The following is a 20,371-nucleotide window of genomic DNA, read 5'->3' as shown; positions in this document are numbered from 1 at the left end:
GCAGATTTTTTCACTAAGTCTTTACCAGCAGCTGCATTTCAAAAATGCATTCATGGCATTGGTATGAGACGACTTAGAAATTTGCAAAGTTCAGGGGGAGAAATTTCCCAGGACTGAATTTAGTATTGATCATCCGATAACAATATATTGTACTTTTCCTTATGAGTTCTCCAATGGATTTCTCATATAGGTTTTAAATGATACAATTATTATACCAACGGTATATCGGATTCCTATATTTTCTCCTTATAATTTTACAGGTTTCGTTGGAGAATATCAACTAAAGAAGGTCACGAAAAGTCTGTTATTCAAGATTGAAAGTTATCAGGATCTTACTAAGATTTTCCATCACTCGGAGATATATTAAGATTATCAAGATAATGAAGATTAGAATACATCGTTGTCCAAGGGGGAGTGTTAGGAATAAATTAGCTTTAGATTTAGGCTCAGTTAGCAGATTTCTTAGAATATTCCCTATAGCAGTTAGCATATTAGTGGTTTATCCAATCGCTGTGTAAAGCGAACAGTTGTGTCCTTTGCCAAGAGACACCAACATGAAATAACCGACATTGTAAGCGACAGTTCGGGTAGTATATAAACCCGACCAAAGTATCAATAAAGCAATCATTCACATCCATTCTTTTCTCACCTTTCTCTGTATCTCTTCAATTAAATTTGTAGAACTCTTTGCAAAACTGAAATCCAAATTCACAAATTCCCACATCTAGGGACATCCAAAAATTGGAATGATAAGAATTGAGTGCAAATTAATGTGACACCGTAGAGCTTCGTGCGTCAGACTTTAATTAGTATAATATTCCATAAAAATAACAATGAAGAAATTCTTTTGTTATTAAAGAATGTCTCGACTTTCGTTAAAATATAAATGTATCAACACACTAAAAACAGGGCTAGGCAGCTGCTCTTGTACTGTGCTACACATAGGTCGTCCCAGCAGTCATTTGTTGACACACATAGCGTCCACGCGTTTGGGCAGCCTCACCGTAGCGCACCACACACCACTAAAAAACAAGAATAATATCGGAAATGCTGTTTTGATCCCGAGCACAGCTGAGCTTTTCTTCTGGACCACTCGTTTCCTCTACTGTAGATGGTATATCTATTTTAAAATCATACAGTTTGCAGCACACGGGCCCACATCTGTGCACATATTTAACGTTGCTTTAACGGATGGCTGTTATCGGTACACAACCAGCAAACACTGACCGCGGGACTCCTCTAGGCCTGACCGTATTGCTCCGATCGACGGGTAGTGTAACAGTGCAGTGCAAGCTGGAGCGAAGCCACACCTGCACTGCCAAACGTGCTTGGCGGTCATAGCCCAGCGCCGCGCGGCAACGCATGCCCTGAAGCAGCGGGGACTCCTGCCACCGCCGTCGGGCCTGTCCAACCTTGGTCGCCGTGCTCAGGACCTACTGCTCCATCGACAGCCGCTCCGCACTGCCCGGCCGCACCGTGGTCTCTAGCGCATGGAGCATCACCGAGTAGAAGTCCATAGCAGCGGCCACCCGCCACGGCAGGTCGTCGTCGTCGTTTCCTCCGCCGGCGCTTCCTTCTGTCTCGGCGACTGTAGCTACCGCAGGGCTCCGGGCTCGTCTGATAGACCCACCTCAAGAACGCGGCGAGGTCACCTATCCCATGAAAGTCTGTGGAGGAACATCACGCAGTTGACGGCCAGCGTCTCGTATAGGTGTAGACCGTGGTTGTGACTGGGTCAGCTGCGAGCTGGGCCATGCAGGGGAAGAGCAGCGGGTGGAAGCAGACTGCGAGGTCGAGGGACATTTCGAAGGCACGTAGACGGTTTAGGCGCGGAGGAGCACGTCGCTGCCGTGGCCGGCTCCAGTGATCCTAACCTCAGGTGAGCGCGGAGGTTGCTGTCGGCACGGTCGCAGGTGGCCTACAGAAACGGTGGCCACTGCACGCCGTGCGCGGCATGGACGTCAATCATGTGCACGCGATTAGTGCTTGCGTTGGCCTCCAGGATCGTCTGGTTGACCGTGAGGTGTGCGAGTGCAATCGTGTTGTATGTCAGGTAAGCTCTGGACGACGTGGGCGCCACACCCACGAGACCACGTTGGCCCGTAGAGCGAGCGGTGGGCTGTCGGCCGCGTTGCCCTTAGGATCAGCACCAGAAAGCTGTCGTGAGCGGCGCACATTTTCATCGAGCTAGGACGGGTTGGATCAGCACCAGAAAGCTGTCTTGAGCGGCGCACATTTTCATCGAGCTAGGACGGGTTGAGCATGTCGTGAGCGATGAGCAGCAGTATAGACAGGGCGCATGCATGGTCATCTGTACCATAGGTCCACCGCATCTACCGTCAAAACGGCCACGGTTGTCAACCTTGTCCCACCGTACTCCACTGGCATGCGTTTATTATATTTTCTAGGCTCAGTATCACGATTAAAGAACTACACTCGCTCATGTCCAAAGACCAAATAAGTGGTCCACAAAACGAGCTCATATGTGCTCAGGAGCAAAAACGCCCAGTCCGGTATAATATGGAAGTAAGAAAGAACATTATCATGCTACCAAAGAGTAGACGAAGTACTATGAACCATTTAGCATCCTAGATACATGACCACAATACTCTCCAGAGCAAGCATGCTACAAAAGAATAGGCAGTAATGTGTTGTAACTTGTAAGCATAGATTGTACTGAGACAATAGGCATCGCAGAACATGACGCAGCAAACAAAACAGTACAAGACTCTAGATTAAACCTCAAGACCATCTAAAGTTTACAGAACGTAAGGATTTGCCGTTGACCTCATCATACGTGAAGTGAACATGAAAGTGTAAATTCAAGGGCAAGACACTTGGTACAAATGCAGCCTTCACAATTTGCTTGTCCTGCACTGGGTCAAAGATGGGTATCCCCCAAGTGAGGCAAACAAGGGCACATTCAGCTCCCAGCCACAGCAGGTATCGCGGCTGGCTTCGAATCCTCGACCTTCTCGTGCTCCTTGTTTAGCATCTGTGATCGCAAAATAATATTTTAGAAACTTTCCCACAGAGTGAAAAAAGAGGAAGGGGATAACTTCATAGCTGTGATCAGTGTGACAAAGATACTAGGCTACTAGCGGATCCAAACAGCTTACCTTGTTGTTGATTAAGTTGTGGAGTGCGATGACACTTCGAATAAGGGAAGACAGGTATATGACCAGCATCATGTCATTTGTTTTCACTGCAAGAAATGATAATTGATAAAGTTGCTGCGGTTATAAAACCCAGGAAATGGAAGGAAAAAGTAAGTCAGTTATGTCAAATTGATGGCAACATGTGTGATTACCTGCAAATGCTTTAATAAGCTCATTTACATTCAGATTGGGAAGCAGATTAAACACGTCCTGCAATGAAATTTCAAAATGAATATGTCATTCACCCAATCAGTTAAAAATGCTAAATTTCTTCGGTAGCAGAACTTGGGATGAAGTTCATTTTTTTTGCAGATTTGGGCGCGGAATAAAAGATCAACCATTACCAAATGTGTTAAGGCATGCATATACCATCAATTATCATGTTTTCTTATTCTACTATGCAGTTAGTAAGTGGTGAAGCAACATCATAAATAGATAAATTAGCGTTCCAAGGACAGAATAACAGACATAAATAAAGCATGATCCAAGTGATGTACCGAAAGGCTTGAAGCATCATTTGTATCCTATGAGCTTTAACTTCTGGTAGTATCACACAGAACTTAAAATTATTCTACTATGCAGCTAGTAAGTGGTGAAGCAGCAGTATGATTAGATAAATTAGTGTTCTGAGGACAGCATAACAGACATGCATAAAGCATGATCAGACCATCCAAAAACTAAATGTTTATGAATCCAAGTGATGAATTAAAGGCTTGAAGCATCATTTGCATCCTATGTGCTTTAACTTCTGGTGAGAACTGCTTGTAGTATCACATAGAACTGAAAATGATTGTATAATTCATTTTTCTCACTAATTGCCCAACTTCATATAATCCCTAGGAAATCACTGACAAACATTAAAATTTTCTTCAGGAGACTACTGTAATTAGATAATTCATTCGGTAACCTTTAATAATAGAGAAACATTTCAAACATTTAAGGATTATGGATGCATGATAAAATTTATGGGGACTTCGCATAATAGAGGATTACTGAGACACAAGCGGGAGAAATGATCAGATATAACACCCAAAAATATACATATAACATATAGCAAGCAAAAGCCAAACCTGCAAGTGGTACAAAATCTCATGATTCAGCGGGAGCTTCCCTTCAATTACATGATCTAAATAGCCCCGGATTTCTGTAAGCCTTGCATCAAGTCCTTTCAGGGCTGCAAGCTTGCTGCTGACCTTCATTAGCAGATTAAAAATTACGGTCATGGTATACATAAAGAAAGCTACGAATTGTACCCTCCTGTCTTAATTGTATACCTCAGTTGCAAGTGTGCTTATCGTTGTGTCTTTCACATCCCTCAGAAGGTGCTCAACTCCTGAAGAGAGCATGAAGCAATAAAGCATACATCAGCTAACAGTCAGAAGTGAACTAAAAAGGTGATCATATTTTTTGCACAAAGTGAACTAGCCAAATGAATCTATATCTATAACTCATAAGTGCCACAGATGATGCCCCTTTCTCATACAATTTCAATCAAACAAGTCTTACCGATTTCCTCGACTTCATGAGCAGCAATTTCTGAAGGCACGTGGACAAACACCTTTTGACTTTTCTGAGTAGCATTCTGCACAGGACAGCCAAATACATTAGTGAAGCTGACAAGCAAACATAAACCTCCAACTTCTTAGATCACACACCCACCTCTTTAACCTCTTCTACAGCGTAGTATGCTTTTGTGGGTATTCCCAATTCCTTGGGTTGAACATCGATAATCACCAGGACAGGATTAGGAACATAGCTACACGATGCAAAGCAAGAATCAAAATTAATTGTATTGACAGTAAGTACCTTAGGGAATACAAGACATGCATCCTAGGACTGATAACAAAATAGATAGTTTGAAGGGGCTAAAACACAATGATACTTCCATCAGCAAACTCAACCTGCATCCCCAAAGTAATATACACAAAGGGTGGTGAACGGTTAGAATGTTTATTATTTTCATTTGTAAGACTGTCAGTTACCACCAAAACATCACTAAACTCATGTGTCAGACTTTCAGTTTAAGTAAACAAGTTTATTATTTTCATTTGATTGTTTACTGATGGAATGTGCTATAAGAAGACACATAATAGCACAACAACCTAATGTAAATATCAATAAGCTGACTATTCTCTGTAACGCCTAAGATCGCTATACTTTCATAAAGAAACTCTATAAGGTTATCAGAAAATCTCTATTGGTTTGTCTAGGAGATAAATTTAAGGATAAGAATAAATAATTGATTATTAGCTATATGATTAACCCATAGAGCAAACATTTGTGCTAAAGCGATATTATTTGTCCAGACATGTTTCACAAACAGTACGAAATCAAGCAGGAACTGAAACAAAACAAGATTATGAATGGAGCTCCATACAGACAGCTAGCCTCCTTGAAGAGTTCATGCTAGCATTGTAGCATTGAACATTATGTATAAAGTTATAACCTCACTCTACCATTCTAAGACACTACAAGTTGTGCGTACTCATATCGAGCAATTGTGTACAAACAGAAACAGAGTTCCTAAATTATTGCAGGACATGTGGTTGTAGCGCATAATCATAACATATACTTACTTGTTAAACAACGCATGGACATCCAAGTCGTTCTCCTTTAGCTTTGGGCCGGTGCTGTACCAGCCAACAACATGCTCCTTGGCTGCATCCAACAGAAACGGCCCATCAGAACAACAGAGCCAACTGCACAAGGCAGGTCCAGCATATTAGAGAATTCTAAAACAGCATACCGTTGATCCTCTTGAACATGGAGAACATGGACTCATGGTAATTATGGTCGAGGAACCAGATCCTCGGGTCCTTGTCATCCTCCTCAAATGGCACTGCAGAATCCCAAGTTGCAAAATCAGAAAAGTAACTACCACCGTGCGAGCACTGGCGCATATCTAAACATGCAAGGCCGCAAGAGTTACAGCAACTGACGCCGATTGATCTAACTATGTCCACACAGACGGCCGATTCCGCGAAACCTTGGGTCTGCTGGCGGATCCTCCGGAGGCAGACTGGTGGACCAGAACCACACAAACCCTAGTGGGGCAGTGACGGGGTTGAAATTTTAGCCATGTGAGTAGACTAATAATCAAATCAGCTGTAACGCAATCCAAGGCCACCAAGACATTTTCATGTGTATTACTTACTTGAATCCATGAGAACCTAGATAGTTTTCTCAGTATGTTAGCTTTTCCTCCTTGGGGTAAGTCTCTCATTATAAGCTCACTTTACAGTGGTCATCATGAATACAAATTTCCAGTGGTGTATAACTATATACGATCTCTATAGCTAACACAATCTAAGTGCAGTGAATTGAAGTAATATCAGAATTGGTGTAGCAAAACCAATCTTGCGAATAAATGTACCAAGACTCGAACAAATCTGCATCAAAACATAGAAACCAACAACAACTGGCCGCAGAATGGAACTTATTCATGTATCAGGAGGAATGATAGCACACAACGGTACCCAGGATCTGAGGGTTATTACCATGATCTGCCGCTAGAACCCCTAACGGTGTACACACGCAACACATAATTGCATACAAGTCATTCGTGCAACCCGCCTCAAAGCTGGGTTCTACAGATCGAACTAGGTCGACACCCAAGGGGTTGATTCCGCGAAACCCTAGGCGCGTCAGAGGGGCAGATCCCCCCCGGAGTAGGCTAGGCGGCGCAAACCCTAGAAGAAGACTAGGTACTGTGGGTTGGGCTGGCTTACCGGCGTATGAGTTGGTGACGTCGACGGTGCCGCGGGAGGAGGTCCCGAGGAGCACGCCGACGACGCGCTTGCGGGTGTCGCGGGCGACGCGGTTGTAGTGGTCGACGATGCTGAGCAGCACGAGCGGGTGCACCACCACCCGCTCCAGGGTCCGCCCCGACAGCTGCGCCGCCTTCACCACGTCCATCTCCCTCGAGCTCTCTGGCTAGCGCGGCGCGCGGCGGCGGATCTGCGGCGTACGGCTGCGACGGCGGCGTGTGTGCTTTGGGGGTTGGCTAGCGGAGCGGAGCGGAAGGCTCTTTTCTTTCTTGGTGGGGAAGCGGAGGGTGTTTTCGGATTTACGGGGTCCGCCGAGGGGTAAAACGGGAAAATGGACTGGATCGCACGTGGACGGCTCAGATTGATCTTGGCCGATCGCCGCCGTCCCACCCTAAACCAGTCTCGCATTCTCGCCTCCGCCGCCGCCCGCTCGCTCGCCGGCGGATCCCCCGGCGTTCCTCGAGGTACGCGCCCGTGCCGGTCTGCCTCCACCTCTCCGGCCTCATCCTCCTTCTCCGGCACGGCGCCACGCAAGTAAGTCCCCCCCCCCCCCCCCTCCTTCTCTCAATCTCCTGCCGCGTCCCCCATCTCGCGCCGCCGTCTAGGAAGCCTCCGTGCTGGCTCTGTGCCGCCGCACCGTATCCCCATCTATTGTGCCTGATTGAAGTTAGATTTTCTAGTTTTCTAGCTGCAAAACAATTAATCGCTGCGGTGTTTGTGCCCTGAATCTGACCGGCAAACAGTGTACTGCCCTAGGAAAACTTTTAACCACATAGCAGAAGCTTGGAACCAACGAAATGGGGTCTAAATCTAGAGTTCAGAATGCTCCTTACTTTGTTTGTCAAAGTACGAGCGCGCGCGTTCCCTAGACGTGCTCTGCTCCGGCAACTTCTGCTCGGACAATTTCCCGGTACTGCGTAGTGTCATGTTCCTTGCATACAGCCGCGGGAGTTTTTTCCCCCTTGCTGTTATTGCATTTCTAGCTCCGCTACTAGTTCGGTAGAATGAGTATCTTCAGTAGAAAGCAGAAGCATATGTTTACATGTCTGTACGGCATTATGATGTCATTCCGTGTTGGAACTGGAACCTTTTTTTTCTGATGAAAGAGATAGCCAACTGGAGATTGTTATTTGGTTTGACTTAAAATGGTGTCAGACAGTTTGTTGGTGGTGTTTCTTTTTCGAAGATATGCCATGTAAATATGTTCGACGGGTTGGATATATTGAAACGATGTGTTTGGACTTTGGAACCGTAACAACTGTATCTATGTCGCTGATTAATATGGATTCTAGTACGGTAGTGAACTTCCTCCCCTTATAGGTTAAGAAGCTGTTCTTGTGTTAGTTATTATATATTACACATACGTATCATTGGTTGCAAGTGCAACAAAGAAATTGCATTAACGATTTGCTTCTCCTGGAGATGCTACGTTTCCAAAGATGCTGTAACTGATTCAAACGTAACCCTACTTCCTCTCGTCTTGGTCCCTCGTGCGCAGACTAAGGCGAGATGGCAATGGCTTCGTCGTCGGCGTACCCTCCGCCCCCTCCGTTTTACCGGCTGTACAAGGATTTTGAGCAGGACCCCTCGTCTGCGCCGGAACCCCCACCGCCAATCGATGGAGCGTACCAACTCTTCGGCGCTACCTACACGGTATATCGCTTGTCACGTTTCTTCTCTGTGGTGTGTCATTGCTTGTGTCAAAGCTGACTCTTGGGTTTGCCTCTCTAGACAGATGTGGTGCTCCCAAGTCTGGAGGATCAAGGTGTTCGGCAGCTCTATCCAAAGGGCCCAGATATTGGTGCGTGTGTCATTCCTTTCATCATGTATTTGATTATCTACTGATTTATAATATACTTCAGATGGTTACGTTGTGATCTGTTAATGATTATGGCTGCCATGGTAAATCCACTTGCAGCTTTGATAAGCCAAAGTGATTGTTCTTATAAAGTTAATTTGAGCGCATAATAAATATTTATCCTATTTTATTTAATTTATTGGGCTGGCTATTTGCAAAACTGATTCACCTGCAGACTTCAAGAAGGAACTAAGGACACTCAACAGAGAGCTCCAACTCCATATCCTGGAACTAGCAGATATTCTAGTGGAGAGGCCGTCTCAATATGCTCGCAGGGTTGAAGATATTTCGCTCATTTTCAAGAACCTGCACCATCTTCTTAATTCCCTACGACCACACCAGGTGTGAGCCGTGTTTTTTTGATTCCATGCGGTTGATCTATATTTCTTCTATTCACTAGCACCACTCATCTGGAGTTTTCTTTAGGCAAGAGCGACATTGATTCACCTTCTTGAGAACCAGATACAGCGCCGTAAGCAAGCAATTGAGGATATAAAGCAGTGAGTAACTGAACTTCCTTTAGGTTGACTTGGTTATTGAACGAACATACTGTTGTTCTTACATTGGACATGACTGATTCATAGGCAAGGGTAGACATCTAGCTCGTGTGTCTGTACTCAGTACCTCTTGGGGAATACAAGTGTATTATCATTAGCTTGATTACATTAGCTGGTCCCTGATAATCCTGCACTATAAACTGAAGCAACCATCATATAACTGTAAATTCGTAATTATCTTAGGGGGAAATGTGTCGTGTAAATAATCATGTTATTCTATCATCCATATTTATAAGCAGGAAATTGTTAACCAGCAATGCTTATTGTGGTTTCTATAATATTAGTCTCTTGTTCTGCTCATACCACTGATTGGGTGAAAGCTCATGCTATAGCTAGTTACTGCAGTTTAGAAGGCCGAAAGATGCTTCCATCTGCAACTAGCTGCTCAGTTCGAAAGATAAAATATAGTTGAAATGATGGTAACTGGTAAAAATTGAATTATCAAATCAAGTATTCTTGATTGATTTGTTCATGTGGTGAGCATATGCTGTTACAAATATCAAAACCAATGCCGCATATTTGAACAGACAGTTTATATGGTATGATGCATATTTGTTTGGATCTTTTAACGGGTGTAACTATTTAATTAACTCTCCTGATGCTATTGTAGCAATGTTGTTTTAACATCCCTAATAAGTATTGTCTTTCTGTTAATTCAGGAGGAGAGAGGAGGCACAGAGGCTACTTGGGGAGTCGCTGGTTATTATAGATGGAAGCCAGCAGGTTATGACTCCAATGTGAAGGCCTCTGAGAAACTGGGTTTCTTGGTGCCAGGTTGGCTGGATAAAGATGAACTATCGGCGTTTTAGGTGGTGAATGCATTTCGCGGGTTGCCTGTAGAAATAGCCTGGATTAAGACATTTATGAGATACTTCTAGCTTGTCAAGGTGGATGTGTATGTTGTGAAGCTTCTAAGCACTGAATGTGGTTAGCCCAGTGTTGGATTACTTACATTTTGTAATGTTTAGAATCCGTGTTTCCCTTTTTGTTTAATTCTATGCTATGTACCGGAATGCAGCTCTGGCATGCTCCAGGCCTCGTAACCAGCACCAATGTTGCATGTTTAGGAGTCACTGGATCACAATGATAGTTGTTGAGGACTTAGGATTTAGTCATCCTTTTTACCTCTAGTCACTGTAATCTGGACATATTTCCGTTGGGTTTGTGCTTCATAGTCGTGGGTCACTGTGTTGTAGTAGATTGATGTTGCTAGATGTTCAGTTGTTGGTTGTTGGTTGATCTTATTGTCACAGTTTGTCACCGTTTATCATGACCTAAACATGCTTCAAAGTTTTGTGCTTCTTCTGATCCCATGGTTCTTAACTTCTTATTGCTTCCTGAGTTCTGAGCAAACTCTTGAGGCATGTGTAGAATCAAAGAATTTCTGGCCTTCCAACCAAGGTACACCCTGACAGCCCTCTCGATTCTGCTCCCCCAGCTCGATCCGTCTTGATTGCTGATGGTGCCATGTTTTTCTGTGTCCCAGACTCTGTGGAGGCGGCAGGCAGCGAGCCATCGGACTACCAGCAGTGACACCCCACCCCCCCCCCCCCCCCGTGTTAGATAAAGCCAAGGTAGGGTCTCTGTGGATCTCATCTTCTTTGGCCAGTTTTTTCCAAAGATATATTCTTGTGCACATTGAGGTGTGGTCCGCTCAGGAACTCGCTAAGATCCGGTATGATCTGTACCCACGCCACATGAAGGCTAAGCAGTTCTGGACAGTATACTTCCTGCTCGCCAGAAGCTACGTTTTGCCGTAAGATCTTACCTCGTTTACCTTTGGCCTGTGTGTAAGTGTTGTGTTCCCAGTCGAAGAGCTCAGTTAGCTTCACTGTATTGACCCACTACGGTACTGATTGATGTGTAGGAATGAGCCACACAATTTAATATGAGACACGAGCTACCTTGATAATAAGTATCTCGCTTGATTTTGGAAATATTCAGTTAGGAATTGTAGTCCATGTTGTTCCTTTTTGTGACGCATAAGACTTGCGTATGGACAAACTGAACTGTCCAAATTCAGCAAAATGAGGGGTCTAGACTAGATCTTTTGAGATCATCATGTAAAGTCAACCTTTTTACGCTAGTCTTTTTTGAGTTGTAATGTTTCCACTAGAAATAATGATGATATGGTCCTGTTGATTTTCAAGAATCGTCCCAATATCTCAGTAAAACAACTAGTACTATAGAATGTTGTAGTCGATTATTCATTGCCATAAGTCTGTCACACATAGTAACATTTTTCTGTCCTTGTACATGCACGTTCAGCAAAAGTGATTTGCATCTAAAGAAATTAATTTATGCCAAATGCGAGTTCCTCTTTTTTACACACAGCTAAATGGTTTCCTGATTCTTTACACAGCTAAATGGTAAACCAGTGTCTCTGTTTGTTGAAGTATTCATTGAGGACTAATTCCACTAGATATATCTATAATATACTATTCCTGTTGATTTCATGAATTTTCTGATTTTCTCCCATCGCACCAAAATCATCTCAATGAAGCAACTAGTATTATGAAAGATTGTAGCCATGGAGACCATTCAAAGGTACAAATATAATATTATACAAAAGCCAAAGTCCATACTTTGAAATTCTTCAGCTCATTACATGCCTGTTTCACCTTGGGCCAGATAATATGGATGCTTGAGATGGAACTGGAGATGTTGATGGATTATCTTGAACAAACATGAGTGAATTTGCGTCAAAAGTTTCTATGCTGATTGCACCTTCCAATACCTTGATCAGGGTTGACATTGAAGGTCTTTGAATGTTGTCATGTTGCAGGCACCATATTGCGAGCTTCATCATCTGAATCACTTCCTGCTGGTGCGAGGCCATATCATCACTATTCTTGTCAATCAGATCAATCAACCGGTTTTCTTGAGTTTTTTCTCGTAATAGATTTATGAGTGGGACATTCTCCTCGGGCTGAGAGTTGTCAATATTTCTTCTTCCACTTATTATTTCCATGATGACAACTCCAAAACTGTAGACATCAACTTTTTCAGTGATCCGAGACGTCAACCATTCAGGCCCCAAATACCCAGGTGTTCCTCTCATTCTAGTCATTACCTTGCTTTGGTCCCTATCTATTAGCTTGCATAGTCCAAAATCTGCCACTTTGGCATTAAAGTTGTCATCCAATAGAATATTTTGCGGTTTTATATCCAGGTGAGCAATTTTGCGCCTGCACTCCTCATGAAGATAGCACAGGCCCTTGGTAATATCCAGAATGATCCGACAGCGGGTGCACCAATCAAGAGGGGCAGTATTATGGTGGTAATAAATCCACCTGTCAAGTGACCCTCTTGACATGTATTCATATACCAAAAGCCTCTCAGACTTCTCTACACAAAAGCCAATCAGCCTGACAAGATTGATGTGTTCAATGCTGCCAAAAGTCTCGACCTCTGCAAAGAATTCTTTCTTTCGTTGTCTAGCACCTTCCAAACGTTTCACCGCAACTCTGTCTTCACTTAATTTTCCTTCAAAAACTGACCTAAACCCACCTTCTCCCAGCTTCCTGCCGAATCCTTCAGTGCATTCTCTCAACTTCTGAAAAGAAAACCTTGTTGGCATTCCAGGTAATTGATCAAAATCAAATTGTTCACCTTTCGCTTCTTACTTCCTCCTCCTCTGTAGAGAAAGAATTACAAGAATGGCAAGCAATGCAAGAGCAGTAACAACTCCAAGTGTAGCACCTACAAGAACCTTCTTTTTGTTTCCATTGGAGGGATTGATCTGCACCTTGAGGTAAACAGTGGAGTTGTAACCACCATTTTCAGGTTGTATCGATTGCAGGGAGAAGATCTTCGTCACCCACGCGCATTCTCCAGCTCTGGAAAAAACAGCCATGCAGGAGCAGTTCTTCAAGCAGGCTTTCTTACAGTCATCTATGTTCATTGCGTTTAAAGTTAAACATGTGTGCATAGCATCAACGTAATAGCTTTTATCGAAGTGAGAAATGTCAGTAAGTGTCAAGAGATCATGGAGGTGCATTTGTTCACAAGAGATTGGAGTTGCTGGTGTGCAACCAAGGTTTGGCCTCCATTCATCCACTGGTTTGAAGTAGCCTGAAATAGAGTTATTCTGAAGTGGACAAGCACATTGGCCGGCAGTGCATATGCCGTACTCCCCACAGACTGTTGGATAAGCACAATCATTCATGTTCATTGCGTCAGACAATACAATGGGTACTTCTCCATCAGGCAATCCATTAAGCCTCAGTTGTCCTTCTGACTCTAGTCTCATGTACCGGGTGGATCCAGATGGTGGCAATGTGATCTTTAAATGAGGTTGGCGCGCCTGGCTGCCCAAATAGCTCGAGGCTTCCATTCATAAAGGTAACCTTTGTTAAATGAGAATCATTTCCTGCCTTCTGGTCAATCAGCAAATAGGGGTAGAAACAGTAGAGTTGCGGTGGTGTGGATTCAACGTAAGCATATAACCCACTTGAGAGTGCAACTATATACAGCTGATTCTCAGTCCAATTTGTCGGGGAGGTATTTGCAATGAGTTGCAAATGCCATGGACCATTCGATTACTTCGTGATTTGTTCTTAGTTATTAGTTCCAACTTGAATTGCACCGAAATTGGATGACATATCTTATCTTACTCCTCAGTCGACAGAGAGAATTAGTCACATCCTACATTTGTATTAGAGACAAAATAGATATATCCAACTTCATACATACATACAATTCTCCTTAATCATGAAACACCTACTTTATTCTAATTCTGGTTTTCTCATTGCCCATTTATACTATGGGGCTTGTTATTAGATGTTTGCCCATTTTCTTCATTTATTTCAGGTGTTTGCTCATGCAGCCAGCGTTATCATAGGCAAGCTACATCACGCGTGTATACTCGGCGCTAGTGGCCGCAAATGCCCTGAACCGTTCGATTATTTCGTGGTTCATGCTTAACCATTAGTTGCAACTTGAGTTGCAACGGAAGTTTGATGACATATCTTATCTTAATTCTCAGTCGACGGAGAGAATTAGTCACATTAATTCTATATTTGCATTAGAGTTAAAATAGATATATCCAACTTTAAGCATACATAGAATTCCCCTCAATCATGATACTTTATTCTAATTCTGTTTTTCTCATTTCCCAATTTATACTATGGGGCTTGTTATTAAATGTTTGCTCATTTTCTTCATTTATTTCAGGTGTTTGTTCATGCAGGCAGCGTTATCCTAGGCAAGCTAGATCACACGTGTATCCTCGGCGCTAGTGGCCGCAAGAATCTCATGGACCATTCGCCGCAGAGCAACAGGATCCGAGACGACGCCGCGGTGAGACATGTTGGCAATCCTGACGGACCTGTAGTACTCCTGCCTCGGGTCTCCACCGATCACCTTGTCAAGCGCCACTATGCTGGCCAGGTTCACGACCCCGTCGCCGTCTCCGTAGGTCACCTCCGGGGTGCCGTCGAGGCCGTCTCTATACACCAGCATCTCCGTCGTCGGCACCCCGACGCCGTTGACGCACGTCACGGGCACCAACGGCGCCCCGAGGTTCAGCGCCACGGGGAGCTCCCGTGTCTCGTAGAGCCGTACCATGTCGGGAGGTAGCCCGGCAGCCGCCAGGAATGCAGACATGTCGCGTGCGGCGTAGCTCTTGTTCCGCGTGACCACCAACGGCGTGTCGTCGCTGAAAGCCATGGGAGACGGCAGCGCGGTGAACCTGCTGGGCAAGGTCCTGCCAACGCTGGGCAGCGACATGGCGGTTGCAGGCGATGGAGGGGAGCTGGAAGATGAGTCGCCAGTGGAGGTGAAGAACTGCATCGACACCACGAACCCGCCGGCGCCCGTGGACGCCATCACGTAGTGCTTCACGAACCGCCTGCGCCATGATAGCGGGCTCCGTCTGAGGAAGTCCATGGTGAAGTAGCCGCCCTGGCTGTGCGAGACGAGGACGACCGCCTTGTCCCCGTTCGCCCTGCTCGCGCGCTCAACGAGCGCCCTGAGCGCACGCCGGAACCGGGAGAGCTCCCTGTTCGCCTGTCCCTCCGCAGCGGGTGCGTGCCGGAAGTCGTACGGAGCGCCGAAGAGGGACTCGCCGTCGCGGTACCCCTCTCGCTCCAACGCCTCGACCAGCTTCCCCATGCACAGCTCCCTGCTTTGCAAGTTTGTTCATGAAGTGACGACTTATAGAGAATTAGTAGTAGAGATGAATTAGTTTTGGATAATTACTTACCTGTCGGCAGGTTCGTTGGCGAGGAAGCCGCGGGTGGAGCCGAAGGAGAGGGGGCGGGTCTCGACGCCGCGCGCGTTGCGGTAGTCACCGCTGGCGTGGTCATAGACCAGGCGCAGCTGATCGGCGAAGCACGGGACTTCAGCATCAGGAGCAGTGATGTTCTTATATAGCAGGGACCACCGGCCGTCGCGCTTGAGCGCCTCGCAGACCGGCGACGGCGGCTCGTAAGCATCGGTGAGGCGAACCTCGATCTGGCTGCAGCTGCTTCCCGGCAGCAGCACGACGGGGTAGAGGCCAGAGGGCTGGTCGAGGTATCGTTGGTGGGACTCAATCCATGGCAAGGCGGCGGCGATTTGCCCAACGAAGAAGAGAGTGGAGAGGATGAACAGGAGCCGTGGCAATGGCAACCACTGGAGCTTTGTGGCCATGGAGATTGGAGGACGATTTGTGCTTGTACGTAAGGTGGTGGTTCTTGTTTGGCTTTATAAGGAGGACACAGCTCGAATGGATAGTAGATAGTGCGCAGCAGGGATCGAGTGGTCGGCAGTAGATTACTAGTTGCTAAACTAACGATTTGGCCCTTTTTTATCAATAATTCTATAGCTACGGACTGGTTGGTTACGGGAGCTCTACGGACATGCGTGTTATCAACTGGTTGGCTTATCGTTGGTTGGCTTGCTGAAAATCCAGGCTATGCACGTTTCTGTTTTCGCCCTATCTGCTGCGACCTGTGAGTCTGAAAGCAATTTTTGTAGAACATGTCTGTACGTGTGGCGCGTTACTGCCTTTTTATAGGGCCTTGTTGTTAAACTCAAAAGGTTTGCAATCAAGATTAGTATACGATTTGGCCAGGCCTCATGAGTTAGTGACTTAGTGTACACTCTATGTGTCACACACATATTGCTATTTCGTTTGAATTTTACCCGTGTCACCTAAATATTCTGACGAACAAATCCAATCGTTTCTGCATGCTATGTGTGGCTAGATTTACTACAGGTTAATAATAATAATAATATATTATTATTATTACTACTACTATTATTATTTTGTTATAGTACATGATATTATAACTATTTATATTTTCTTATGTTTATTTGGTGAGACACGGTAAGTTTGATGACCTGTTCCATATGACAGAATGAGGTAATAAATTATACTCCCTCTGTTCCTAGATATAAGCCATATAGTTTCGTAAATTGAAGAACACACATTTAGGAAAAATTACACCATGTTTAGCTAACTTTAACCCTAGGAAACTGACGTGAGCTAATAGATGACTTTAAATAAGATAAGGAAACCTTATAAAATCCATAAAAATATTATACAATACAAGCGGGGCAACGCAATACACCTTATATTATGGAATTTTTCTAAAAAAAACTATATGTGCATAGTTTTATTGATAAGGATAAACGAAACAAATTCCTTCTTTATTAGACATTTGTTATGACAAATGTGAAGCTACGAGGCGAAAAATGAAATCTACTCTTATTACAATCTTTAGGGGCCGTCAAGACTCACTCTGAGATGGAAACCACAATACATGTAACCTAGTGATGTGCGGTCTGTTTCAACCTATTTATATCCAACACATTGTTTTATTTAGCCTTTGCCTCCATGGAACGCGCGCGCCATTGTGATGTCGCAAATATAAATACCTGTAGAAACTCAGACTGAGACGTAAACCAGTGAATGCAATGTTCCCAAATACAGCACGGTTGAAAAATAAAGGAAATTCGTCGTCGTCGCATCCAGATATGATGTCAACGGATGCCTGGAGTGGATCGATTCGGTTGCCGGAAATTGTCACGTAGCTCTCTCCTACGCCTACAGCACTACACATGTTATGCTCCTCCAAATGTGTACCCTGCATGAGAAGTCCCGCTCATGATCGTGGCTGGACACGTGCACTGGAGGGACGGAGGGAGAGCTCATCATCGCGCTCGACCGTGACCCAACTTTTGTCTCGATCTCAAGCTGAGACGCCTCCTAGTGACAGCTACCCGCGGTACAATGTTACTCCGTCACTGTATGGTTCTCCGTGCAGCGTGCAGACCAAATTTCTAATAATAGCTAATGCCAATGCGTGAAGCTGCTCGTGCTGCTTGCCTATCTCGCGCCCTTTTGCAATCCTGGAGATGCCATTCCTATCTCCACTTTAATAACGATACAATTGACATGAAGAAAGAGTGCCTAGGAGAGAATTTCAACCAAATTTTTTTTTTGAAACGAAGGCAAAAGCTTTGCCTTATCCATTAACTAGCAGAATGCCCGTGCTTCGCTACGGAGCAAACAGCAATTAATATCTTTCATATGTATCTAAGGGTAGTGTATGGTACCTCGCCATGTAGTATACAATCTGTGCACACACAAGTAAAGGATATTTAGCTCTGGAGCATTGTTGCTTGAAGCCTATAGCGCGTCTATCTATTCCATGCAAACTACATATTGGTGTTCTAGAAAGGCTCACGCTTGAAACATGAGGCAGGGAAAATTAGAGAAGCGAGACAAGTCAGGGCGTTAGGAAAATATAGACATGGGCCTGAGAAAAATTTAGAAGTTCTCTAAAAATTGTCATGGTGATGCTGATGTATAATGGGTGCCAGCGTTCTCCCTGAAAATCATAACGAACTTGCGGTCAATGAGATTTTTCAAAGCATCAATTTCATAATGGACTTTGATGTTAATACATATCTGTGCCAATAATACAAGATTCAACATAATGTCCTAATATGGACGAAAAATAAGCTCAGTTTAATCTCTATCATTTTGAACAGATAAATATGACAGTCTATAATCTGTTCTTTGGATTCATTCAATAATGAGAAAAGTGTATTCGTATTTAAAGTGGGTACAAAATCTTTCTAGAACTCCAAAAAAAATCAAAGCATAAACATATACCGCGGATAAACAGAAAAATCCCATGTACAACAATTATAAATCCCCTAAAGTGCTCTTGTCAATTCAGTATGAGAAAGTTGCATTTTGTACGAACGAGGACATGATAAAACAGAATCAAACACATAAAACTAATCATGTACTGAACCATGGATCACTTGTTATCTTCCTCTCTAAAGCTCATCTTCTCTAGTCCTCTCCTATAAAGATGTATATTTTTTTGGCCATCCAAATGTCTCCACTAACCCCTTAAATCGACCTTTGGCCACTCTGGTTCTCTATCCTATGTTATTCTTCTTTCTCCATGTTGATTCGGCCTCCAGTTGCAGGTTTGACATAATAAGGTGCATTTTTTGACAATTAAGCATTGATGATTTACAATATATATTGTCTATATCGCTATGTAATAATACTCAAATAGAAACTTGTGTAGTAGCCCCTACCACGAACAATAGGAAGAGTAAGAAGTGAGCCTAGCTCACTTGGTTAAGGAAGTGGATGTACAACCCAGCCACCCAGATTCAAGTCTCCAGGGACGCGAATTTGGGTTCTTATTATTTAAAAAACCAAATCACTGTAGGGGCTTCCCCTACCGTATTCCTTTCAAAAAAACAATGGGAAGAGTAGGCAGATCAACAATTCTCCATGCATGCGCGCTGCGTGGAGTGGCGGATACAACACAAAATTGCAGGGTGGTCCAATTGAGTATTTATTTAATTTTATTTTATTTATTTATGATTTTTTATATATAGGCTATGTAGAAATTCTAGGGAACACATGGTGTAATTGGAGAAACAAAATCAGATGATCTAGCAGAGAAAAATAGGTGTATACATCTCGCTTTCCACATCAAATTCCCATCCAAGCGGAGAGAAAGCTACACCAGTGGAGGTCAAGTGTGCCACACCCGAAGAACATGGCCAGGAGATAGAGTCTAGTGTAGACACCAGCACCTCCCGCGTCCAACCAGTGTCACCACCTAATTTTGGAATTGATCCAACATCAACACCAAAATATGTACATAAAATGCATCCTCGCAATCAAAGTTCAACAACTACATAGGCCACTGAAAAATTAACAAAGGTTGAAGGATAGAAAATTGAAAAGGCCAACATTTTTTCATCAGTGAAGTGGTCCGGAGCGGGTCACATGCTGAGAAAGACGTTGCGGCCTCTTTCCCCTTCCTGCCACCCACACAACTCCATCGACTCCAGCATAGACGTAGCCATGATTCGGGCAGCGGTGTGGTGCCGCCTCCTAGCGTCCTCCTTGCCATCGGGCACTGCAGTATAGCGGTGATCGACACGGCGGAGCGCGCGAGCGAGGCAAAAGGGAGGCGGCCGAAACGACGGAGCGCACGTGGGAGGCAAAGGGGAAAGGGCGGAGCACGCGAGCAACGAAGGAGAAGGAGGGAGGCGGCGGGCGGCGTGGCGGGAGGGGAAGGGGAGAGACGATAGTGTTTCTAGCGATTGGCGATTGCCTTTTCCCCTCCGTTCAGGATTTTTTTTGTTTCTCCTCGGGCTGACCCAACCAGAAGCCTACTTGTGGCTCAATGGATGTGGAGGGACGCGAGCGAGTGCGCATCGCTTTCTCGACACATGCCCTATCATGGATAGGCCAGGAGTGCTCCATGAGGGTGCAACATTTATACCTTTAGATGTTACCCATGTATTGCTCCTATCGTTCTATCATCGGTACCGTCTTTCTAGTTGTTATTCCTCAGTCGGTGGCATGGTTGGCAGTGTTGTTCGTACCGGCGATGGCGTCATCCTTATAGTTGGTGACATGGCCATCAGCGTCGTCGTGCCTACTGTCAACGGTGTAGTCAGCAGCATTGGTGACCCCGTCCCTACTATCTGCGGTGTGGCGCAGTGGATTAGAAGCAGAGCAGGCAGTGTGGCGAAGTGGTCAAGCTAGGCAGACATGAA

General features: G+C 44.6%; 3 protein-coding genes and 1 pseudogene across 3 annotated transcripts; 1 reads left to right on the top strand and 3 right to left on the bottom strand.

The window, feature by feature from the left end:
• Nucleotides 1–2,658: 2,658 nt before the first annotated feature.
• Nucleotides 2,659–7,114, bottom strand: LOC124686266 (26S proteasome non-ATPase regulatory subunit 7 homolog A). The gene is made up of 10 exons (XM_047220242.1): nt 6,887–7,114; nt 5,905–5,997; nt 5,735–5,816; nt 4,818–4,914; nt 4,665–4,740; nt 4,433–4,491; nt 4,229–4,351; nt 3,311–3,368; nt 3,120–3,205; nt 2,659–2,995 (listed from the first exon to the last, which is right to left on the bottom strand). The coding sequence occupies exons 1-10, from the start codon at nt 7,071–7,073 to the stop codon at nt 2,924–2,926; spliced, it is 933 nt and encodes a 310-aa protein (XP_047076198.1). The 5' UTR covers nt 7,074–7,114; the 3' UTR covers nt 2,659–2,923.
• Nucleotides 7,115–7,352: 238 nt separating this feature from the next.
• On the top strand, nt 7,353–10,577 carry LOC124686265 (mediator of RNA polymerase II transcription subunit 7a-like). Its single transcript, XM_047220241.1, has 6 exons — nt 7,353–7,459; nt 8,424–8,578; nt 8,657–8,726; nt 8,959–9,125; nt 9,210–9,283; nt 10,000–10,577. The coding sequence occupies exons 2-6, from the start codon at nt 8,435–8,437 to the stop codon at nt 10,079–10,081; spliced, it is 537 nt and encodes a 178-aa protein (XP_047076197.1). The 5' UTR covers nt 7,353–7,459; nt 8,424–8,434; the 3' UTR covers nt 10,082–10,577.
• A 1,380-nt stretch (nt 10,578–11,957) lies between these two features.
• LOC124689539 lies at nt 11,958–14,260 on the bottom strand (annotated as a pseudogene).
• Nucleotides 14,071–17,483, bottom strand: LOC124689538 (lecithin-cholesterol acyltransferase-like 1). The gene is made up of 4 exons (XM_047223055.1): nt 17,412–17,483; nt 17,204–17,319; nt 15,546–16,025; nt 14,071–15,464 (listed from the first exon to the last, which is right to left on the bottom strand). Exons 1-4 carry the CDS (start codon nt 17,481–17,483, stop codon nt 14,552–14,554), a joined length of 1,581 nt encoding a protein of 526 aa, XP_047079011.1. The 3' UTR covers nt 14,071–14,551.
• Between the last annotated feature and the right edge of the window lie 2,888 nt (nt 17,484–20,371).

This window comes from Lolium rigidum, chromosome 2 (genome assembly GCF_022539505.1).
Source record: "Lolium rigidum isolate FL_2022 chromosome 2, APGP_CSIRO_Lrig_0.1, whole genome shotgun sequence".
NCBI classification, from domain to species: Eukaryota; Viridiplantae; Streptophyta; class Magnoliopsida; order Poales; family Poaceae; genus Lolium; species Lolium rigidum.
This window is presented reverse-complemented; position numbering and strand designations above follow the sequence as displayed.